Source organism: Colossoma macropomum, unplaced genomic scaffold (assembly GCF_904425465.1).
Source record: "Colossoma macropomum unplaced genomic scaffold, Colossoma_macropomum, whole genome shotgun sequence".
Taxonomy (NCBI): domain Eukaryota; kingdom Metazoa; phylum Chordata; class Actinopteri; order Characiformes; family Serrasalmidae; genus Colossoma; species Colossoma macropomum.
The window spans coordinates 6,375,011-6,400,736 of record NW_023494802.1 but is presented as its reverse complement, the minus strand read 5'-3'; the positions used below and the strand labels follow the sequence as shown (position 1 = coordinate 6,400,736).

Here is a 25,726-nt window from a genome sequence, read left to right as displayed (position 1 = left end):
GTATTCCTAAATAATAGCAGTTCTTTTGACAGTAAACAAAAAGAAACTACGTGGGGAAAAGTGTTTTAATACTCTCGTTGTTAGTAGCTTCATTCATATCCTCTCCTTTAAGTTGCTAAACTTACATAAGCAACATTTGGCCATCAAGCATGAAATAAGACGCTTATAACGAAGCCCCGCCGTTCACCTTCATCCGCTGTTGGTTTCTCTCAGCAGGAAGGGTCACAATGAATTCAGCCGTCATCGACGGCTTTATGAACTACAATCGCCCAAAAGGGCTCTGAAAGCAGCCTTTACGTTGAAACCAAGGCGAATGGTGATATCAACTGCTTAAGTGGCCTCACTGAATGACATGACCCAATGTAATTCACATGTAACAAACGTCTGATATAAAAGAGTGGTGCTCTTCCACAATGACCTCACAATGGACGACATTCTACGGTGACCTCACAATGGAAGATTTTCTATAGTGATCTTACAATGGAAGACCTTCTATTGTGACCTCACAATGGTCAACATTCTATAATGCCTAACATCATAGAACATGCATGCACCTCTAGAAGCCTGCTGCAGCCCAGTGGTGAACAATCAGAGGCTTCCTGTGCTTGGGTGAATGTGTTTGTGTGCCTCTTCCCAAAGCTAATAGCAGTGTATGAATCTGATGACGTAGATCAGTCCAGTGTAGTGTAAAGAAAGGTTTTGGGTAAAAGCTTTAGGCATTCCAGAACTAGAGTCCTTCTGGTCCATCCTATTTTGTGAATTGTAATGGAAAGAATACAAGCCACTATTAAATTCTTTACTTCAAAACAAACCATAAGTATACAGATATACTTTACTACACATATACAAAATGATTCAATAATTAAAAACAAAACCCAAAAAATTAAAATGTCACAAAAAGACACTGAACACTGATACATCAAGGGTCTTACTAGGATAAATTATCTAAGCAAATCTGCAAATATGAAACCCACATGAGACATAGTGTTTTCAAAAGGCTTGTGGTTGTTTACATTCTGGACATAAATATGAATTTTTTAACATGACCATTGTGCATTAAGGAATCGGTAAATGCAACTATTTCTTTTAAATGTTAATAGCCATAGAGATGTTTTGAAATGTATATTATGTTCCAGAGTTTCGAATGGAGTGGTCCTGCATGAATTTCAGTATTTAGCTCATGGTGACTATAGTCAGTACAGAATAAATACAATTTTCTTTCCAGGTCAGTATTTCCCCTGAGATATTTTTAAATACATGTCACACTACCATATTTCTGTTTTGTTTTTAATACACATGGATGTTGCAATACATACTATTTATATACAACATATACAAAATTCTATAAATTATATCACACCTCTCTTTCTGTAAAACTAAACATTTCACAAGTGCTCAAGGACGCACGCAAGGATTTAGCAAAGGTAAAGTCAACAGAGCCCAAACTTTAGAACCTCCCCACATCCGCACATTTGGGGTTTTACAGAGCAATCAAAGTAGAAGGTAAAGTACTTTCATTTCTTTATACAATATATTATCGATTATCAGAAGCAAACTGGTCATGAATAATAAAAAGACATGACAAATATACTACTTCAACATAGATCTAAGATGTTTCCTCCAAATCATGATCTTACCATTGCTTTTTTGACTCTCAATGAACATCTAGCCAGTTTCAATGGAGAAGTGCACATTCTTTCAGAATATTTTGGCTACTGGAGAAGTCTAATGGTTTCTCTCCTCTAACATATTCAGAGTTTCATGAGTGCTACTTAACAAAGGTCTAGTTAGATGCCCAAAAATATAATTTAGAACACTTGATGTTAATGAACAGTTGATGATCTTAACACTGCAGTGTTGTTGGCAACCTGGGCCCTTATTGACATCTGTTGTGATTTGAAGATAACGAGACTAAGCTCTAGACTAAGTGAGCCAGGCCACACAGTGGCCACTTAAAATGTAGGGCTCAGTTATAGATGCACCAACAGTGCTTCTTAGTGGGGAATTACCCTGATTTCTCACAATTTTTGCATTAAGTGTTTAATCTCTCTAAAAGATACATCACAAGAAGTTACTACACTAAATGTTTACAAATACGCTTGCCTGCTTTTGGCCTAAACAATTTTTAAAAATCTATTTATGGTAGAGAAGTACATATAGGAAAGAAAAATAAATAGAATGATATAAAGCATGATAAAACCATTATCAACATTACATATAAGAACTCAGAAGTCATCTAGGCTCACTGGTTATTTTAGATAGTAAATGAAATGGCTATATTTAAGTGGTATACTTCAAGACCCCTGGTTTCTGTCACCAACACTGTGAACAAACCATTAAGCTTCTCTACAGTGAATCTTTTCACATCAAACCATTCTGAATGACAATCTCAGCAACAGAATTATGCAAAAATTTTGAAATATTAGCCTAGTATAATCTCACTCAGAGCAGAAGGGAAATTCTTGGAGAGGCCAAGAGCAGCTCACAAAAATAATCACACCATGTTAGTTTCTCAGTGTTTGCTTAATACAAAATTTGGGCCTAAAAAGGGTACAAAAATATAATGCATTCAACACTGTATAGTATAATGGTGTGTAGTGAGCTTTCTCTTTAAAATTTTATAATGTAGGTCATGTTCTGTTAGAGCACATTACACAATAGAAAGTTTCCTTCAATTACTCTATTAAAAGACTAACAGCAACAGCTCTAAAGTATGATATCCACTGAGCTTGGTTTTATCTCAAAATTCTTCATAAAGATGGAAACTTCATCTACTTAATTTTGAGAACATTTTTATCTCTCTGTGTTCCAGAAAATGAACTCTTCTATTTGCGATGTTGTGAAAAACATCTGTTTCATAGAGTGACCTCCTCAATATCATCATCGAATGATGTAATGGCCCTAACAGCAGGGCGACTCTCAGAAACCTGGAGAACACTCTTGCTGGAAGAGAGGGTGCTGCCATTGAGCCTGGTTGGCGTCTCTGCGTCCCTCCGGCGTCCACTCAGGACTCCGGATGTAGGTTTGGGTGTGCTGGGGGAGCTCAGTAGCTCCATCTTGCGGGAAGGGTCAGGGGGAGGAGAGGAGGCTGTTGAGCCAAACAACTGCTGCATCAGGTTGGACTTCCTCTCCCTCACTAGTCCGTTGAGGTCCAGCCCTGCATCTTCTTCTCCTGGCAGCTGGCCATAGGTCTGGCTCTGGTTGCGATGACCGTGGCCTGCTCTTGGGGCAGGTTTACCAAATGAGGGTTCGTAACTGCCAAAAGCAAAATCAAGATCTTGATTGGTTCTCTGTACTCTGAGAGCTCCACCCCTTTTCCCGGCTCCAGGTGTGCTCAGACCCTCCTCAGGCTGCGTGTAGCTAAAGATGGAGGCATTCTGGTTTTGTGGCTCGGACTGCCGCGGAGGAGAGCGAACGCTTCCTGTCTCATCTGAGAAGAAGTCTGAGTCCTGTCCCTGAGCCTGCATGTCGATCTCACGCATTTTAGCCAAGAGCTGCTCTTTACGTCGGCGCTCTTCCTCTGCACGCTCCTGATTGGCCTGAATCTCCTGTTCTCTCATCCACTGCTCTTCCTCTACCTGTTCCCGTGGATTCCTTTTCTCTTCCTCGCTCTGATACTGGCTCCTCCTCTTGCTGTTCCCCTCTCCTCTGTCCCACCCTGTTGCAGAGATGAAAAAAACAGGATTCAGCAAAACCTGCATACTCAGGATTCGGCCAAAGATATCTGACTACACACACAGACATGAAAAGGAGTAACAAAGCTCTTTTTTTCTATACCACTGTATCAGTAACTGAGCAATACACTTTACGGCCAAACCTGGCCATCACATCTATATGAGCTTGATGGACATCCCATTCCAAAACCATGGGTATTAATTTGGAGTTGTCAGCCCTTTATGGCTATAACAGTCTCTGCTCTTCTGGGAAGGCTTTGGTGTGTCTGTGGGCCCATTCAGTCAAAAGAGCATTTGTGAGGTCAGCAACTGATGAGAGGAGAAGGCTTGGCTCGCAATCAACATTCCAATTCATCCTAAAGGTGTTCAGTGGAGTTAAAGTAGGGCCCTGTGTAGGCCACTGGAGGTCAACCACACCAGACTTGTGAAGCCATGTCTTTATGGACCTCTTTTTGTGCACAGGAACACAGTCATGCTGGCACTAGAAATGGCATTCCTTCCACAATCTGTTGTCTGAAGCATATAATGAGGCATATAGTTGTCTAAAATGTCTTTGTATGCTGTAGCACTAACATAACCCTTTACTGGACCTAAGGGGCCAAGTTCAAACCCTGAAAACAACCCGAGACCATTATCCCTCCTCCATCAAACTTTAACGCTGGCAATATGCTGAAGATCTGCCCATCAGACTGCCAGATTCGCCCATCAGACTGCCAGAGAGTGAAGTGTGATTCATCACTCCAGAGAACGTTTCCACTGCCCCAGCGTCCAGCGGAGGTGCACTTTACACTACTCCAGCTGACACTTGGTATAGTGATCTTCATCATGTTTACAGCTGCTTGGCCATGGAAACCCATTTAATGAAGCTCCCGCGCACAGTTCGTGTGGTGATGTTGCTTCCAGAGGCCTTTTGTAACTCTGTAGTGAGTTACACAACAGAGCATATGCAATTTTTTCTGTGCTACATGCTGCAACACTCAGCAGCACTGCTCTGTGAGTTTGCATGGTCTACCACTTCATGGCTGAGCTGTTGTTGCTCCTAGATGCCTCCATTTCACAACAATGGCACTTACAGTTGACTGGTACAGATCTAACAAGACATAGATTTCAAGAACTGACTTACGACAGTGACACACCAGTACGACGTAATATTCTGCCAATGTTTGTCTATGGTGATTGTATGGCAATGTGCTTGATTTTATACAGCAGTTAGTAATTAGCAATGGTTGTGGCTGAAACACGTGAACTCAATAAGTATGAGGGGTGTCCATGTAGTGTAGCTCTGTTAACGCTCAGGTGACCCGTATCACTACAGTCGGACATAGAGGAAGGGAGCAGACATTAGAAACCACTGCCATTCAGAATTTTCAAATATTTACAAGTATTCAGACACTTTTGTTTTTATTATTTAAAGCTCCACTATGTCAGATTTCTTTTGTTAAAACTGAAAGCAGCACAATTATTGAGTCCGAAGAAAAAAGAACACGCTACAATATGGCTGCAAGTCGCCCTCTAAAGCCTGTAATTGTAATTTAAAAGTCAGAGACATTGGGTTGAGTCCTGCTGGAGTTTTTTGGACCACTTTATTAATGTTACATGTAGTCGAAAAGAAGGTCTGGCTCGAGGTTTAGGTCTCAAATGCAAAAATGAACATTATACTGATGGAGATGTGATGGCAATAGTAGATAATTCACTCACAGTCTCTGAAGACACGTCCTGAACCATGTTTTGAGTTCTCTTTGAATTCTCTTTCAACGCACTCACAATCATCAGATTTATCTGCTTAGTGAAGGATGTGTTAAGTACAGCAGACGGTGCGAAATGTTCTTCCACATGTTGCACGCAATTACACATTTTTGCTGGAGAGTTCAAATCCCCACATGTTAAATGGTGCAGCTTTGATATACTTCCAGTGTATATCTACATCAAATTTACGCATAGAATAAATATCTTTTGACTTCATATTTATAAATACGATCAATCAAAAAGTATGTATTTATAAGCATAAATTTAAATATAAAAACTTTAAATAAAAGGGGAAAAAGTATCCAGACACCACAAATGAATAACGTTAGTATTTTGTTGAAAAGCCGTTATGCGATTACAGCTTTGAGATGTCTACAGTAAGAGTAATTAGCTTTTTGTAGCGTTGTTGTTCTATTTTGCCCATTTCTATTGGCAAACTGTCTTCAATTATCCAAGGTTATGAGGGTCCCTCTGTTGGACTTCAAAATCCTCCATACATTTTTAAGTGGGATTCAAGTTAAGAGATTTACTAGCCCATGCAAAAACCTTCAACTTCTTTTTTTAGAATCCGGTCTTGAGTTATCTTGGCTATATGTTTGGGGTCGCCCTTTTACTGAAACGTCATCTTTTCCCTAGATTCAGTGGAATCTTCCCAACCAATACAACATCTGTTATAAAGACACCAGAGAATATAGTGACACATGAGGATGTCTTTTTGCAGAATTAAAGTTCCAGGGAACACAGAGTAAAATATTAAAAATGTATGTATGATACTAAGTACCTGATACCTTGAGTGTTATATTGAACATCCAGCAAAGCCTGAATGAAAAATATAAGATATAAAAATGATAAAACACGGCTTAAAAACTGCTGATTAGACCTATTTGAGAACTGTGTGGGTGTGCCTGATGAGCAGCTTGATTGACAGCTCTGTGTGCAACACTTCTAGCCTGCTCCGCCACTCATACAGAACTAAAATCATTATCCAGCTTTTCTGTGACGGTAACTAGACGAAAAAAGTCACAGACGAACAGATGTGCATATGGGCGGACAGACGAATGAACAAACAGACAAACGAAGCAACTCATTAAAGAAGGAATGCTTGAATGAACAATGGACAAATGTTTGTGTATGGATAAACGAATGAACAAGCGACAGGCAGATACAGACAGGCAGTCTAGCTTGCTAGCTTTTGATTAAGCTGGGTTAGCTTTAGCTCATTAAGTTTCTCTGACTTCAAAACTTTTTGTGTGGGTGGGGCAAGAGACGTCAGCCTTGTGATTGGTCAGGGGATACTTACAAAAGCATTATCCAAGATTAGCACTTCCTAGTTTACATCAAGAGGAGAGTAATATGATGAAGTATATTGGTCATTTATTGGCCATTGGAACATTATTCAAAGGGTATACTTAGTTTACTGTTCACCTGCAAGAATAAGATTAACCTGATTACAAAGAAAATACAGATTTAGGTTCCCTGGGTATTTCATATCTAGAACTTAATTGATTTTTTGTAATCTTTGCATATACATTTATATGATAGTGTCTAAATACTTTTTCTCTATCAGTTTCATTTTTTTAAACTTTATTTTTGCTTGTACTTTTATGTTCATATCTATAAGTACAAACGCAAAAGACATCATGAGTGTAAATTTGAAGTGGATATGTGCACTGAGAAGTATATTAAATAACAAAAACTGAAGTGTCTGAATATTTGTTTTGCCTTACTATAGACACAAATTTGAATAAGTTATCTTTTAGATAGGCTTGTGATGGTAACAGAATACTCTTATCTGGGTAACATAGCCACAGTAAACTGTTAAACCAGGACATCATATAAATAAATCAATAAACCTTTTTAAAACCTGCTATAAATGAGTTTTACCATCAATGGGGGCTGTTACTGCAGTAGCTCAGCCACAGGCCTACTTTTAGATGTCTTTGAGCATTGTTGATTTTAAAATTGATGGTTGTTTGTATGGAGGCTATTCAGATGCAATTCAATGACATGATGGACTATGCGGAAAGCTGTCTGTTTTGCTCAAAACGTACATGAATGGATCCAAATCTAATCACATGAAATGACTGTTTAAAATGTGCTCAGTGACTTACCATCTCTTTGCCTTGTTCCCTTCTCTTCATCTGAATTGAATTCCTGATCTGCTCTCTGCTTCTCTGCCATATATCTTTCTTTCTCTTTCTCCCTCTCCTGTTCAAAGGCACGCTCCGTCTCTCTTGCACGCGCTCTTTCTCTCTCTCGCTCTCTCTCCATCTCCTGAATTCTCCATTCTTCTGCCTCCTTCTGTCTTTGTTCACTGCTTTGCAGCTCCTTCTGGAATGTTTGAAGAAAAAAGGCAAGAAGAGAGTGAAAGGAAGGGAGAAGAAAAATAATGTAAACTATTTTACATTATAAAATGTAAAAGAAAGTTAGCAAAAACGTTATTTAAGAGTTCTGCAATTATTCCGCTGAATGTCACTATATGACCAAGTACATGCACACAACCAGAATAATTACAGAAATCTCCCACTGCTTTCAGCAGAATTGGTGCATGTGCCTCTTGAATCATGCTTTCATTCCAGGTTCTGACTGCTTCTATAATGTAAGGAACTAAGTATGGGGTGCCGTTACTGCTACTGGAGCAATTTATTGACCATCAGAAGTTACAGTTATTGCTGGTGATAACTAAGGCATGGTTTCATTCAAAATGAATTACGGGTCATTATTGTTCAAGTGCAGATTCTAAACTTTCAACCCATACCACATTTGTGTTTGTACGTAGAGGAGGGGATATTTTATTATGATTTGAATTTGACTGTGGTGCATGTCTTCTTTTGTGCAAAGAAAACTTTTATATTTTCCCCATGCTTTTGTAATTTCATTACATCTGAATAGTAAAGAAAAACATAAATAAATATTCTACATTTCTAATCAAAGGTTTATCAAATTACAAAACACAATATCTCGTAAAAAGATATGATTCATTGCAATAGCCGAGAAATTGCATGTGTAGTTTATCCAAATGTGCTAAAGGCTTTTATAAAGCAGTGAGTAAAGAGACCATCCTCACCCTGGGATTATCCCTAATCCAGAGCTATCTTTAACCCAGAGCTATGTTTCATGCAGCAGGATTAATGCATTAACTAGGCTACTGGTCAAGCACTGAATTAACTAGGTTACACGTTAATTTCCACCAAATAAGCTCAGCTTATGTCAGAGTAATGCTGTACGGTGCATTGTAAATTAAAGTTGTGTACTACTTTGCTTTGAAAAAGAAAAAAGCACAACCTAGAATTAATGAAGGGTAAAAGCCTCTGTGTTTTGACTGTTGTGTTTTAGGATGTGGCATGCTGGGATGCAGAAGGGCATGCACTTGGGTCCAACCTTTTTTCTTCTCTGATTCTGATTCAGAGCAGGCCGTCTGACCTGTGAATCAATGGTAAGTAAAATAATCAACAGTTTACAGTCAATGCATCATCTTAAAATGACATGGTAAGATTGGTTCCATCCTGAGTTTAGTTCTGATTCACTTGCAAAAAATGGATGAAGTGAAATATAAGAAAATGAACTGACATGAAGTAAAAAAATAAATCTGAAGAAGAAAACAAAAGTATTTCATTGATTGGGAGCGCTCATAGTATGCATAAAGGAAAACTCTCTGTCTGATATGGCAAGGTTTGTTGGCAGTAGGCAATGATACCGACCAAATTACTTCAGTACCGTAGAGAGTGGGTGCCCATGCCTGGTCCTGGAGATCTACTCTAATAATCAAATGCTCCTGAAGACCTTCATTACCTGCATCAGGTGTGACAGATTTGGTTCGGAGCTTAACATAACAGGGAAGTAGATCTCCAGGACCAGAACTAGGCACCTCTGCCATACCCTATTAAAAAATTCCTTGTCATTCATTACTGAAGTAGGCAATCTCATCAACAACCGTGAGCCAATAAGCATGCATGTTCCAAAAATCTAGACCGCTGAGTGCCTGTATATATTTTAGCACCTCACACACATTCGCTTTTAGTGTGTTTAAAAGAAGGTATTGAAAAGTAGGTTGAAAAAAAGGTATCGTTTGGGAATCAGTATCAAAGTCAAGATATCTTATTGGTATCGGTACAAACAACTTGAACAATATCTAGCCCCAGCTGGCAGTATTCAAATCTAACCTACAGATTTCCTGAGGCTTTCCAAAAGGTACAGAACCCTGGAGAAAGTAGGAAAATGGCAAAAGTAAAAGCAGACAAGGTTTGATTATATTTTCTCAGATTTCAAAAGATATAGCTTAAGAATAGCTATAAGAAAGGGTGAAGGGTAGTGTGCCTGAAAATGCACACTACCCTGTTGTCGGAAGAAAACCTCTTATCTCCATTTTTGACGTTTTTCAGTTTTTGACATAGTTTGAAAATACCTGCTACCCTTTACATTGTATGTAAATTTTATGAGGAATGCACTAAAAGAAATGGCTGAAAATGACTTGGAAAAAAGTCTGGTTCCATTAACTTTCTTCTATAAAGTTTGCCATTTTGGAAATACGAGGCTTTCTTCCAACAACAGCGATATTTTTCTCCTTACAAAACAAAATACTGTGTGTCTATATAGACCTTTGTAGACATCATGAATAATTTTTGGCTCTTCTTTTGTTTCAAGTTGGGCTCCTAGCATCTAGAGTTTAACACATCCTCACTGTCACATCAAACCCTCATAACCACCTATTGTTTGTTGTTTATTTATTTACAGCTGCTGTTTTGTGTGAAAATTAATGAGGAAAGGACCAATAGAAATGGTGCACAATTACTTGGAATAAAATCTCACTACATTAACATATATAAAAGAGAATCATATAAAGTGACAATTTCAGAAATATGAGGTTTTGCTGTGACAGTTATGATATATTCTTTTTTCTTTGTTCATACTTGATTTTAACATCTGTCTCGAGTGATCTGATCACAAGTGGACAGGGGGATGTACAGCTGTTTGCATCGAGCATGTCCATGTATCTGGAATGAGTCTCCTAGTTCATGTAAATGTGCAGGCTGTTACAACATTTAGATTACAAATGCAACAAATAGGAGAGTAGATGAAAAAGAAAGCTCCTCCTTTTGTCCCTGCTGTGATGATGTAGTAGATTGTCCTTCACTACTGTTGGGGACACATTTGATTTACTTTACACTACAAATGTTATGTGGTTCTATGCAAGTCGTATGCTCAGGCCAGGTATAAATGAGACATAGTGATAAAGTTAATGTGCCTTTCAAAGCACTATAAAGTGCTATAATGTACCTGGCATGTTCATAAATTTTACCTCAGTGTATCCTGAAGCAAGGTCTGGCCATGGCAAATTTTTTACTGATTTAGATGTAAGCTGAGTAGCTTAAGAGCTGAAGTGTTGTTTCACTCATGTTCATCAAAAACCAGCATGTGTCACACAGCTGGAACTCCAAGCTAGATCCCAGCACTAGAACTCCCCTCTGCACCTGCAAGGCAACTGTGGTTTCTGCTAAAGTGAAAGAAACTTGCCTTTAGAGAGAGGTAGTCATCAGCTTGGTCATCAGGGGGAAGCTCACTTCCATCTGTGATAGCAGGAGGAGGAGAGGGGAAGTCCAATGATGCTGTCCGTTCCTCAGTCTGCACAGCTTTACTACTGTTCCTAATGGGACCTGAGAAACACAAAATCACAAACACAAAAACTTCATTAACAAAGTCTGGATTAGATAAAACCTGTTCCTCCAAAACAAAAAGAAAGAGTAAATATTAGATTACGGAGGAATTTTCAACCAATTACAAACACTTCAGTCTCAGAGCTATTGACGTGTGCTGCCTTAACCCCTTAAACTTATATATTATTTTCATAGCAGTTACTGTGCAATGTATAATAGTTACAAAATTACAAAACTATATATATATATATATATATATATATATATATATATATATATATATATATATATATTTAAAACTATACATATTTATATTTTATATATATAATGCATTTTAAGGAGTTCACAATACTCTACCTTTTCTCTTGGTGGAGTTTTCAGATTCTTTCTTTGAAGTCGTTCTTAGGATTCTGTTAGCGTAAATGTTCCTAGCATCCAGCTCCCTCTCTTTCTCCTAAAAGGCACAGATATATACCAAACACAAACAGTAAGAGAGAATAGATAATAGTCATGTTTCAACCATCAGAATGCAGAACTAGTTAACATGAGTAGAATATTAATACAAATTCATAAAAAAATAAAAATTTACTCTAAAGTAAAAGGACAATCGTCACAGCATAAATCAACTGGATTTATCATACAAAATGCATCAGTAGGGCTGGTTATCAAAATTCAATTCCTTTATTAACAATACCCAGCCTTATGCATCAATACCTTTGGTTCTGAACTATTGGTTCTAAGTGTGGCTGATGTGGCATATCAATGAGTAATACTCCTAAATACATAGTTTTATGTAGTGCTTGTACATTTGCCCATGAACAGCTATTATGTTTATGTTCAGCTACCTTTAATTTGGCACTGAGTCTCTCCACTTCCTCTCGTAGTGCTTGGGCTTCCTGTAGGGCTTCGTGGGTTTTCCTACGCTCACTAGCCAGCTGCCTCTGAAAGCTCCCATTACTCAGCTCCATGTTTTTCTCCAACTCCTGAGAATACAGGATAAAGTTAAAATGATTATTATCTCTATAGATCTTATATGCAGGAGCACTTGAACATGCTAACAAGCTACTAACATATTAAACCAATAGCTATATACAAGCAGAGAGAAGAACAAAAAAGGAGAGAACAAGCCAGTAGGTTAATTGTGAAATAGAGTGATGATTGCCATGGTCTCTTGATGCTGTTATGCTGAAAATTGGTATAAATGTGTTACCTGAAATGAGTAAGGTGGAAGGGAGGAGGTGAGTACATACTCTACATACTACTGTTCCAAAGATCAGATCACTTGTCATAGTATTAGTTTTGTTATTTTATTCTATAGAAACCTATACAGTATAGATTATATACTGTAAAGGGTACATCAAATGTATTTTTAGAAGTTTCTAGGAACAACAAGAAATTAAATACTGCAACTATCTTTTTTTTCATAGTAATTGTTTGTGAAGATATCTGCCAGCAGATTTAATAACAACTTATTAAAAAATTCTGGATATTCATTTTATTATTTTATGGATATTTATTTATTAACTTTTTATTTATTAAGTTATTCTCAGATTTCCTAGTAATTTTAGAATCGTCTGCAGCTCTGTTTATCATTCTCATTTATCATTCTTACAGCTTCCTACACATTTTTGATAAGGTTGCATTATGTTAAAAGTAGGGCTGGGCGATAAAACGATAACGATAATTATCGCGATATAACTTTTCCTCGATAGAGCGATACGACATTTTCGATAAATGTTCGATATAATACACCATTCTCACACTTCCACGTTCAGCGAAAGCCTTGGTGGCGTTTTCTACTGCAAGGAAAGCGACACTACTGTGCTGTCGCCAGGAGAGGGCGCACTTCCGAGTTTTTCTACATGATTAGAGAGGGAGGGGGTCACGAGTAAGATGAGTCTTTAGCAACCGCTGAAACGCGGAGTTATACTTTCCCTGTTTGAATGGAGCGACAGGCGATCTGTTCTCCTGTGACCGAGTGTGAGTGACGAGGTCAGTGGTGTAACTGTCCTACAGTGAACTCACCTCTTTCCTAACATCCTAACCAGCTTTAGCAGCGTTAAATCACAATCCTCACAACTAAAGCACTGTTACAGCGCTCGGACAGTCATATTTAAATATTAGTGCATTCCCAAGCAACAAAAGTGAAAGAAAGAAGTGGGTTCATGCAGTTACAGCCCTGATTTAAACAAAAGTAAACTGAGGAAGCTGTGAGGCATTGGAAAGCGGGAGAAAGCGCTAAGCTATCTTTCCAGGCTAGCTGTTTTTAGCAGCTGGCTAACTTAAAGCAGCGCTTCGTCACTCGCACAACACGGCGAATTGATGAAACTGTAGATCAAACAAGACACAGAAGCACCGCTTTCAGTTTACACGTACCTAAAAGGAGGACTCTGTTTGTCTGGTGTTGATATTTTGCGGTTCACCCCTTAAACTACTACAATTGAATATCCAGTCGTCGCTAGCTGGTATCTGAATACTGTGATGTCATTTGTAACGGGGTAGCCGAGCGCTCGTCACCAGCTAAAAATAATCTGTTTTCTTTCTTAAATTATGACTATTACAAAATAGCCATGCTTTTCCAGCTGGTAGAAACAGCTCACCAGACACTCTCTCCCACTCTCCCATGACAGATCTGTGAAATGTTCCACTGTTTGGTGAGTGTTTGTTGTGTTCCGACCATAAAGGATAGTTTAAAACAGCAATTAACCACCCAGGAGCAAAAATCAGCCTTCAAACTTGAAAGAAATAATGATTTGGCATTTATCGCGATATGTATCGATATCGAACGATATCAATTTTGTTTATCGTGATAACATTTTTGGCCATATCGCCCAGCTCTAGTTATAAGCATTTTATACATGTATTTAGGCCTATAATTGAGCTTTTTTTATGAAATTACCTAATCAAGTTGATCGGAAATTATCATCCACAGTTGGGTATGTCGCAACAAACAGAATGTGAAGTGGATGTGTTTTTATCTGTTGGGTGGAGGCAAATACATGTAAATAAAAGATACCAGAAAGTGCACTTTTATAAAACCAACAGAATTTCTGACTCTGTAATATAAAATTTTTACAGTACAGTGATGGGTAATGTTTGTTTAAGCTGCGTCTGTTGTCAGTAGGGAGTTATTAAGTGTCAGTAGCTAGAAAGCAAGATAGTTAATCAGCCCAGTGCTTCCCACAGGGAAGTATACAGTCTGAAATATACAGTCATATTTGTTTGAATCGTTTTGACCTGGTCAAAGAAGACTTTTTGTTGATTTTCTAAGCTAAAAGTAAATTAACACATGGCATGTTTTTCCAACTTTTGTGTACAGTTTCTATTTATTTGCTGAGTTTATGTATGGATATTCCAACTCATCTCAGTGTTCTTTTTACTTATTTGGACAATCTAATAACAAAAAACATTATAATAAATGTAATAAATTTGAGTGGTTGTCAATTTACCCTTTGCTGGGGGAAAGGAACACTACAGACAATTTGTACCTTAATAACTGCATGCATAAATCACTGAAAACAGTCGTGTGTATTTATGTGAATGTGTGCATGTACTTTGACTCTGCGCTCGCTCTCCTGTGCTTTGGCCTGAGCGTGGGTCAGTTTGCGAGACAGCTCCTCTCTTTCCCCGAGATTCTGGTCGTCTGCAAGTTGCTGCAGCTTTTGCAGTTGGCTGCGGCAGCGCTGGAGCTGTGCATCTGCCTCTCTGTAGCTGCGCTCTGCTGTGCGCTCTCTCTCCTGACTGCGCCGCAGCCTTTCACGTAGTGCATGAGTCTCATTGTTGTGCCGGGAAATGAGCTGAGATATTTCACTCTCTGTGTCACTATAACGCTGCAGCGCTTTCTCATGCCGCAGCTGCAGCTGCCGGAGCAGGCGGTTCTCACGCTGCAGCTCATCGGCGTGCACCCTCAGTTCGGAGAGTGCGTTTTTTAACTCACTGATTTTCAGCAGGCGTGCGGACAGCAGCCGCTTGGTTACCAGGTCCAGATCCTTTGGAGGGGCGTCTTTATTGATACTCTGAGAGCGAAAACCACTGGAGCGCTGATGTGGGTGATAGGCCTGAGCACCTGGACGACGAGGCACACCCTTGCGCACACCTAAAGAGAAGAGCAGACATGCATGTAAACATATATACACAAGCTTCTCACTACGTTTAAGGATGTTAACAGGGAGTTCGCCCCCTCATCCTTTTACTGAGTAACAGCCTCTACTCATGTGGGGCGCCTTTACACTAGGTGCTAAAACATTGCTCTGAGGATTTGCATGAGATGTTTGCATTCAGCCACAAAAGCATTAGTGATTAAATCTAGATGACAAATGCCACTTTGACTCATTTTAATCTTACTGGATGGAGCTCCATCGATCCTTAGCTCAATGCTATATTAACTGTAGCTGAAGCTTGGCACTGGGCATGGTGACTTTAAGCTCATGTGCAGCTGCTCCAGAGTATTTCATTCTATTGGCAATGGTTTTCTATGGAGATTATACAAGCTGTGTATCGACAAAATCCTTTGTCAGCAATTGGTGCACCATAAAGTAGCCGACTTCTAATTAGAGGGGGTGTCTGAATACTTTTGGACATACCTCTGGCCATAACCTGCAGAAGAAGGGAAAAATATTCTTAATCTAACATTATTTAACATGATTTGAAAGGTTTGTGATTGATCTGTTCCTCATTAAATGTTCTCATAACTCAAAGGGCAGCTGTAATTTTCAAACAAATCCAAAGGTTTTTCATTTGACAGCAACAAAATTTACATGTGCATTAGTCCTGAACTTGATTAGGCACTGAAAACAAAAAAGCAATATGGGGAATTCCAACCAGGAAATAATTTCATGGTTTCATTTTAGGCCTCCCTTGTGTCATCTGCTGGCCATTACAGGCATTGCATTGCCATGATCTGCAAACTAGATAGAATCCTTCATGGCCTTTCCATTTTATCACAATGTGTTTACATTACATGCAGCTGTAAGGTGAGGAGTATTTTTTAAATTCATTACAGTATTTAGTCAGGATGTAACAATACATTAAGCCCATGATTCGATTCATAATATTAGGTTCGCTATTTTGCAGCAGCACATCTTACTAATGACACTAGAGCAGGAGGACTGGGTGTGCGAACATAAATGTGTTGCTGTTGACTGGTGCTAGTAGTCAGCAACCATTGGTGTTCAAACAACGCAATTGCATCAGAGAGCATAATTAATAGAACATCTGTTCTCCATGATGCATTGCCACATCTCCATAATGTACATTATAATAGTGCAGTGTTAACCCTTAGGACGTGACTGAAATGGATCCCGACTCCCTCATTAGTAGGGTGCTATAAGGGGGGGGACTATTTAGTTTACTATGCATGAATCAATAAATTAATTTTTACTTATACTGATACTTTCTTATCATCTGTCACTAATCCCCAGTCACATAAATAAAGTAACATAAGGCGCTTGGCTCCTTTTTCGTGGCTGTTGAAAAGGGCATGCAGGGATGAGGAACACATACTTTGGTTCATGACTGCGGTAACTTACAGTTACCAGTGAGTTTTTTTTCTGTATGATGCATCATTAAGATCTTAAGGTCTGTTTTCAGCGCCACCGCAGCCACCATTAACTTTAGCTCCTCTGTCCACTGCTTAGTAACAACAGAGCACTGTGGTATACATTCAGTGTAGTAACCTACAGCATTCACTAGAAATTATCAGCGGATTGTGGGGTTTTATAATGCCCTCAAAATCACTCTGGAATTTCATTTTATGATTTGGGCCCTAAGAGAAATATGATCAACGTATTCAGAGGTGCCTTGCAAAACAAAAGAAAACATTGTGTTGGTTTTGTTACACAAGAAAACATGGTGAGTTTTGTCTAGCATACACTGATCAGGCATAACATTTTGACCACCTCCTTGTTTCTACACTCACTGTCCATTTTATCAGCTCCACTTACTATATAGGTGCACTTTGTAGTTCTAGAATTACAGACTGTAGTCCATCTGTTTCTCTGCATACTTTGTTAGCCCCCTTTTACCCGGTTCTTCTCCAGCAGCACTGCTGTGTCTCATCCACTCGTACCAGCACAACACACACTAACACACCACCACCACGTCAGTGTCACTGCAGTGCTGAGAATGATCCACCACCCAAATAGTACCTGCTCTGTGAGGGTCCGTGGGGGTCCTGACCACTGAAGAACAGGGTTAACATGGTGGCAGCACCTAACCTGTTGTTAGAGCCAGTAAACGGTGCAAAAGCTTTTCCCTTGCTTTAATGATGAACAGCCCAGAGCTGTTCAGAGCAAATGATCTTTTTCATGAAGGCTTGTTCTGCTGGGTAGTTTGTTTGTTGTTCTTGACACATGGGGTTCACTCATGTGACGCTGTTGTTTAGGATGTGCGCATTCACGTTGTTTACGGATACAGGTTCACAGGAATGACAGATTTGTGTCACACACTTAAACGAATGTGTACAATCAAGTTAGAAAGATAGGATCTTAGCAAAAAATCTAACTTGAGCAATGAACGTAGCCTAAGACTCTGATTATAGTTCAGTCGGCTAAAGGTGCTTTGCCAGATAATGAAGTATGTTTATGTAAGCCATGTTTGTATAAGTTTGTAAAAGAGCGTAAATCACTGACCTCACAATACTTTGTGAGACAATTCAATTCATTATGAAATCTTAAATTTCATCATGATTTGATTTGATAATTGTGGTATGATTCTGCACTATTTAAAAAATTTACACTAAATTAAAAATCAGTTACACAGTATTGGTCCACAATAGAAACAACAACAAGCTTTTTTTGGGATTTTTACATTTGACGAGTCTTTACTTTGGCCAAAAAACGACGCATACTTATGGATTATTCTAAAAAATTATAATCAATTCTAACATTCCAAAAACTGATGCAGTTGAGACACTACTTTCAGACTGATTCTTGTATTTTTACATTCCTGGCGTGTATCTTTATATACCTGTTCGGTGCAAGGGGCTGCTGGAGACTCTTCGAGCCCTCCCTGCTCTGTGTGCTGACGGTGAGGGAGACTGTGGTGAGAAGGACCTCTCAGACAGCGAAACGTTCTCATAATCATCTGAGTAGAAGGAGGCACTGCTGTGTTCTCCCTCACTGATCCGGTCCTGATCTGGGTCCCGCTTTGGCTCTCGTGTTCTGGTCCGGGCTCGATCCAATGATGAGCTCTCGACATCCTCACGAAACTTCCTGTTCTGCTTTCCTGACTGGAAGGAGGATTCTGAATCCTTCCTGTCTCTGTGTTGAGACAGTGGGCTCTGTTCTGACTCCCTCATCCGGTTATCCTCGAACGAGTCCAGAGTATTTTGGGAATCCATGTCAAACTCTGTTTTACTCTCCAACCTACAGCAGAAACACAAGTTTAGATCATAATAAGACAACTACATCCACTTGTGTTAGCATTACAAAGAAATGTAATATTTATTTCTATATGATCATAAATGCAGTAAAATTAATTAGATAACAGGTATTTTAACAAAGGATACCTAACATTCTGCTCTTCAGGAGAACAATAAATACGTCATGCAATACTGGTTAGAAATATTGGACATATGCAAACATCTGCCTGATGGCAATTATTTTTAAAGGAATTATCTACCAATACCGATATGATTCTGATATCATGGATAAACAAGGAAGCATATAAATTAACTAACAAAAAACTATGTGGCAAAAGTTATATAAAAAATGCAAGCAAACAAAACCATAGAGAATGCTGCCTCGAGCATATTTGCACAGCAGAGTGAGAAAAGTACAGTAGGTTCATTTCAATTATGAAGTCACTTGGCTTAAATGCACCCACTGTAAGAAACTGTCTCTCATCACCTTGACAACAGATAAAATACCCCAGATGGCCACAATGCAGTCAAGAGACGTGTGTATATGCACGTGTCCACATCTGGCTTACCCAAGAGCTTTGAGAGAATCGTGACCTGACCCACACAATAAACATGAGCTCTAGGAGAGGATTCACAAAGATTTGTATCCAAATACAAACAGCCAGCATTATAACAGCAGCAAAAACAACAACAGCAATAGCATATTATAATAAATATATTATTTTTGCTTCTTATGATTATGATGATGATGATGATGACAATGATAATGATGATAATGATTATTTACACAATTCACAGTTCACAATTATTATTACAACACTACTACAAGGGGTGGGTGTTATAGCAAAAACGTAACATAATACTTAAAGTATTTTTTCACAATACACAAAAAGTATCAAAATATTTGATTTTTCTGAAGTTTAATAATTTGGAACAGAAAAACGTTACCTGTATTTCCTCATTGAAGAAAAAATAATAAAGTAAAAAAAAACACATTATGACACATTGCGTATTGTAAAAGCATCTTGAAAGTACTGTGATATGACACTATTGCCATATCACTCACTTCTATTGTGACTTCTGTTGTGATCTATTGTGATGTGAGTTATCACAGTAACAATACTGTCGAATTGCCATATATAACTATAAAACTATAGCTACTACACTGTAAAACAGATAGTAAAAATACAGTAAATTAGTAGCTATTAGACTCCAACGTCACCTGAAGCACAAGATTACTGTGTTGTAGTTGTATTCTCCTGTACACTCACAGTAAAAACTGAAATTAACAGTAATCTCTTGTGTTTCTTCATAACAACTGTAAAACTAATGCAACTCAGCAGCCAGAAATTTTCATATAAAAAAAATAATTTTACTAGACCTATAAATAACATTTATAAACAAATGTGCTCACCATGTTTTGCATGGTGTATTCACAGAATATCTCAAATATGCATTTTAAAATGCAAATACACAATTTGCAGACATTTTAACTTCAAACATGACCAAAAACCTACATTTGGTAATACCAATTAGCAATAACATTTCCATCAATTAGCAATAACATTGCCATCAAGCAATAACATCAGTGTATCAGCTTTTAAACAATCAAAAAAAAAAAGTTCTGGCATAGAACTTCAAAAGTCTTTAAACACTAAAACCTTAATCATAAGAATAAAAACACTTAAAATATATTTTTAAATGTTTATGCCTTTTAACTCTCAGTTGCGGTCATATCCCGTAATGATGTGCAGAACATCTCAGTGTCAACCTCACAATAATTTGCTGTGTTAATACAAAAAATATCTTAAGATGAGTTGATTTCTAGGGGTGTAACGATTTTCCAAATCCACAGCTCGGTTCAGACTGCGTTTTTTGAGGGGGTTGGGGGTGAGGAAGAAAAAACAGGGAAAATTTTTTTGAGCTAACTTTGAATAGAATAATAATCAGGTGATTTACATTTGTCACTGTGTTACTTGTGAAATGAAAAATTAGTTTTGTTACATTTGTAATATAATAAGAGCTCAACAGCCTGCCCCATCAGCAATGGCAGAATGTTGGGGATGGGGAGGAGGGGTATCATGGTTCTGGAAGTCATGAGACCATGGACATTTGTAACATGGTTTTGATCTAGGTTTCAGAATCGTTACTCCCCTATTGATTTCACAATAAAATGATGAATATGGTATTGCTATTACTACAAACAACAATGCACCTTGGCTTTAGCTCACAGGCTTGTCTCCATAGAGAAGCATTCTCTAAACACAATGCACTTCAGCTATTCAGATATGCTAATACATTCTGTTACTGTGAGCTTGTTCCCTGACTTTCATGTTCATTAGCTGTCATACAGAATGACTCTGAATCTCTGTACCTGACAACAAAAATGTTTAGGATCATGTCAGCCTCAAGACTGTCGTCTTAGTAAAAGTGATTAGGCCTAAATATTAACATTAAACACAACAGTACACAAGAGACGCAGAACAGCTGGACTCTGAAACGCAACGCAGACAAGTTCCTCACCACAGATTACACTAACACTGTGCTCTCCAGCCAATTTCTGACTCACCGAACCCAACGAGTCCAGAACATTCCATACCGTATCTGCAATTGTGATGCTGTAGCTCAGCAAAACCAGAGAGAGCAGTAAAAAGCTGAGACTGGTCATGGCATCTTACCACAGTGACTGAAGAGATACTGAGCTTATTATTAAGGGCATAACACCTTCGATACACTCTGCCTCTTCCGAGGGTCTTTTGTTTACAGGTTTTTGTGGAAACTACAAAATATGAAAAACTAAATCAATAACTTAGTTACAGTTAATGCTTCGTCTCAGACTCAGCATGGATTTTACACTAATTTAATTCTGCTTTTGTGATGTTGATATTTCAGTGTTGTGGGGTTGAAAACAGAACCATGCTATATAAGTTTTTATTAGGAGGTAGTTCAGGTTTTTGCAGTATTTATACCTCAACTGCAGTTTTATAAGACTTCTCAGACACACTACTGTAGAATGTTTTGTTTGGAAATCAAATCTATAGCTTTGTGAGCTTTACAAATTTGTGTAGCATGCGAATAGAGCTCTGCTGGATCATGACACATAGAATATGAAATTCGAACTGACTCTAGACCTCCGAATAGAAAAAATCAGAGTGAACCTGACAATATGTGTTTTGTAACACCCCTACTTATGAAAAAACTCCTAGTCCAATCCAACAGAGGCTCATGCACTTCTTAATTTGGGGTTTGCTTACTATAATAAGCCTTGTTTGACTCACCTGTTATTTATTAAGACCTTTATGACTAGAATCAGATGTGGCAGAGCATGGTATAAAAAACAGGTAGCTAAGGCAGGGAGACTGGGTCTGAGAGACAATGATGTAGATAAATATGCTGGCATAAAGTGGTTTTAGAGGGGGGAGGAAAGAACTGCCATCACACAAACGAGTACACGACCTTCTGTTCATGACAGACCAAACACACTGCCATTAAGAAGCGGCCTGCTGGCTAAAAAGCAATCACAAAGAAAGCTGTCAGCCAGCCAGTGAATACCCTGACGTTTGAAAACTGTCATTCTTGACTGTGTTAGATGTTATGCAGGCATTTCTAAACGTATACAACATAAAAAAAACATCGAGTTATGTCAGAAACATAGAAGCAAAAGCAGTTAACGTTATATTCCAACTTACAACAAAATGCTAGCTAGGTTAACTTCAGTGAGCTACAGGTGTCAAAAACAAAAGATGCACCATTCCTCACCGCTTTAATTTAACAGTCTTTATATGAAATGGACTACGCAAACTGTATTAAATTACATGAGAAGGAATTATATGAGACAAAAGGCGAGTCCTAATGTCTTCTTGATATGAATTTGCCACAAAAAGAGAAGGTAAAAGCTAATCTTGCTAACAAGCTAGACTGCTTGTTTATCACTAGCTAACAGTCTCTATACCTGCCTGCATGATGCTAACAACAACCAAATTATAGCCAGCAGGTTTTTGGCAACATGCATATTGTGAGAGAAATAACATTATTTTCCACATTTACCCGTTTCTTCTTAGGTATCCATGTGTCTTCCCTTGGCGTGGATTATCAACAGAGTCGCCGGTTCGGCTAAGTAGCTAGTTAGCTAACTTAGCCAGCTAGGATTATTTCAAACGTGGCTTGCTAAAGCATTATAACCAGTTAGAAAAAGTGCAGCGCTTAACAGCGTTTTTCCCTCACAGTGAAAAAAAGGAGAAAGAAAACGACGACGGGCATCTGTCTACTAACTAAACGACTTTAACTGAAGACAAATCCAGGCGACAGCAGGGTCTTTATTCAGTGAGAAAAAGCGTCGACAAAAGCCATCAAGCTTCGAAACAGCGGCTGTAACTGTAACAGCGACGCCTCGCCATGGCAACGTCTGCTGCGCGCGCTGTATTATTGACGCACGCACCGTAGCAACCACCGAAAAAGCTAGAACAGCAAATAACTAACTTACCTATCGTTTGAATGATAAACAAATCATTATTTTTGTTAATAATAACAACAATACAACAACAACTACTACTATTACTACTACTACTAATAATAATTATTATTATTATTTATTGATCATATATAAATAGTATAATATGATTTTTATATATAGTATAATATGAATTATATATATATACATGTATTATATTGTTATTACTATCTTATTCAAAGGTTTGCCACAGGTTACCATAGCGTTTGTATTTTGAGTTCCACATGGTGGCTCCACATGGTGGCTCCACATGATGCTTTCAGTCCCTAATGCTGTTCTTTGAGTCCGCCACACTTAACAGTTCAATGTTTTCAAGTTGAAACACTCCTGAATCAGCTCAACCTCCTATTATCAAGTAGTTGTCTAACTCAAGTAGTTAGAAAAGTTGACTAAAGTCAGGGTCAGTTTAGGATCTTGTGGTGTGCCTGGGCATTAGAGCTATAGAGCCCTGTCCACAAACTCATTCTTCACAAAAAAATTCCAGCCTCAACCAGAGGTAACTCCTCAGCTAAGACCTTGTCAAGATCGGTCAGGTACCACTATAAAATAAGATACCAAAATGATCCTGTTTATATTTTACCTATAGATGCAACTGTCCACCATATCTACGCAATGACAATGCTTTTTGGATATGGATGGCTAGATTATCAGACTGATTGTTGTGGTTTCAAGATTTAAGTGAACTTTTTTCTATTAAGTGAACTATTTAAGTGACTGTTTCAAAAAGTGTTATGTCATTTTAAACCATACACTTTTTTAGAGCATTCATTTAGTGGAAAGTCACCCCAGTCACTCATATGGTATATCTGGCCATGACTAAAGTTAGATCTTTACTCTACGGTTAACACTTTTGGCACATATCTAATCTCATACTCTCTCTGTGTATGTGAAAAGAAATCTGAATCTAAATCTGAAAAAGGTCCACTCATTTGCAAACTACACTTCCCAGCATGCATCTGTGGTTCGCTTCAGCGCACGGGATAAGCGCTGTGAGTTCCTTGTGAGCCTGTTGGGGGAGTGAAGGGCACGCGGGCTGCGGAGTGAGCGCCGTTATTATGGAATAAATACTGGGGGCGCCCCGTTCACGCAGCATTAAAGCACGACCGCGGCTCCACAGCGAGCGCACGAGAGGCCGAGAGAGGGAGAGAGAAAGGGAACTACAGGAGAGAGAGAGAGAGTGAGTGAGAGATAAAGAGAAAGAGAGGGAGAGAAGCGGGATTAGGATGGTGATCAGGGTTTACATCGCCTCTTCGTCCGGCTCTCTCGCGGTGAGTTTATGTTTTTTTATGGCACGTTTTGGACTGACACTCATTCAAATCAGCAGACTGATAGTGTTTGATCAGACTGTCTGTGCTGCACTCTGATAACAGACACACATATAGATCTGTGTGTTATCAGTCAGCTGCGTTAGTAGATACTGACATCATAGTCTGTCAGGTCTTTAATGAAATATAGTTTTTGCCTTGAAGGGGCTAAGTGTCTCTGTGTGTGTGTGTGTGTGTGTGTGGTTTTAGCTCTTTAAGGGGAGCAAAATAGTGGAAATAATGACGTAGTAAGGACATTATTGGTGGAAATGATTAAAAATACATTCTTTTTCTCTTATTCATTATTATGATTATTATGATGATGATGATTGTGATTATTATTATTATTATTATTATTATTATTATCATCATCATCATTGCTTCTACTATCATTGTTGTTTAACAAAAAAATGCAGCTTAATGAAGAAAGGTTTAGCTCTTTATTATGACCAAAAATAATAGATATGAATATTCTGTCATTGTGGGGATGTTATTGGTGGGTCCCTTGAAGAACACAATGAAATTTTATGTTATTATTATTGGTCACACTTTGTGTGGATACCCGAGGGTAAGGTTTTGGAGTAGGTGTAGGTTTTGAGGTTAGGTTTAGGGTTGGGCATAGATTTAATAGAATCTTCTACACTCAACTTCAAGTTCAGTTGCATTTAATAGATATTGAATTGAATATTACTAAAAGATATACTGAGCATCTACAAAGCATACAGTGGACCACCCAAATGAAGTGTTACTGAACCGTATACAAGAGTTTCTCCATCACAGAGAAGAATCATTTGACTATGCAAAGAACCATTTCAAATGGATCTTTGAGTTGTCATGGTTCTGCATATATCACTCCCTTTGCTAAAGAACATGTGAAGAACCCAATCACAGAAAACTGAATATCTGTGCTTTTTTTAATAAGCATTTGATGTAGTGTGTAAACACTGTTAAAGTTTCAAAACTTGCTGTTCACTCCTCAGTTTATATGTGAAAACTAAGCTGCCAAAACTTTTTTTAAATGTATTGTTTCTCTGATGTCATGAAAACCAATGTATTTGCATAAGTCTGCCTATTGAGCCTATAGCGCTTTAGCCCCACCCATTCATGCTGATGTTAAAAGGACTGGACTGCTTTTTTAATGAGATACAAATTACAGGACAGCCAGTCTTAAAGGCACAGTAATGAAAACAGCCTGTTTAATTCTAAGGGATAAAGAGAGGCTGGAAAACCACACAAACATCGTAAGTGGACCTCCATGGGAATAAAACAATATAAAATGTTAGGTTATAGGTCCTTTAAACGTGCAGCATCTAGCCATAGAATGTTTTCGACGGTGAAAAATGAATAATTCACTTATACAACATACATAATGACTGTTTTCAATCTAAGTTAGATAAATTAGATTAGAGAGTTTTCCACACTACTGCACCTAAATAAAAAAGTCAATGGACCCATCAAAGACAGGAATACCAACTAGA

The 25,726-nt window shown here is 38.3% G+C and overlaps 2 protein-coding genes across 3 annotated transcripts in view; one reads left to right on the top strand and one right to left on the bottom strand.

The window, feature by feature from the left end:
• Positions 1 to 780: 780 nt before the first annotated feature.
• lca5 (lebercilin LCA5) overlaps positions 781 to 25,726 on the bottom strand; it is a 25,168-nt gene continuing 222 nt past the window's right edge. Inside the window, exons 1-9 of one of the 2 annotated variants that reach the window (XM_036590775.1) lie at positions 22,482 to 22,795; positions 18,041 to 18,438; positions 14,629 to 15,170; positions 11,920 to 12,057; positions 11,432 to 11,528; positions 10,935 to 11,074; positions 8,802 to 8,843; positions 7,532 to 7,751; positions 781 to 3,658 (exon numbers count right to left, since the gene is read on the bottom strand). In XM_036590775.1, coding sequence (XP_036446668.1) covers positions 2,856 to 3,658; positions 7,532 to 7,751; positions 8,802 to 8,843; positions 10,935 to 11,074; positions 11,432 to 11,528; positions 11,920 to 12,057; positions 14,629 to 15,170; positions 18,041 to 18,413 — 2,355 coding nt within the window. In that variant the 5' untranslated portion in view covers positions 18,414 to 18,438; positions 22,482 to 22,795 and the 3' untranslated portion in view covers positions 781 to 2,855. Of the gene's footprint in view, positions 3,659 to 7,531; positions 7,752 to 8,801; positions 8,844 to 10,934; positions 11,075 to 11,431; positions 11,529 to 11,919; positions 12,058 to 14,628; positions 15,171 to 18,040; positions 18,439 to 22,481; positions 22,796 to 25,726 lie in introns of those variants that run through there. The other variant, XM_036590774.1, reaches the window with a different exon arrangement.
• Positions 23,945 to 25,726, top strand: part of sh3bgrl2 (SH3 domain binding glutamate-rich protein like 2) — an 18,213-nt gene continuing 16,431 nt past the window's right edge. Inside the window, exon 1 of the mRNA XM_036590776.1 lies at positions 23,945 to 24,212. Within this exon, the coding sequence (XP_036446669.1) occupies positions 24,168 to 24,212 (45 nt within the window). The 5' untranslated portion in view covers positions 23,945 to 24,167. The remainder of the gene's footprint in view (positions 24,213 to 25,726) is intronic.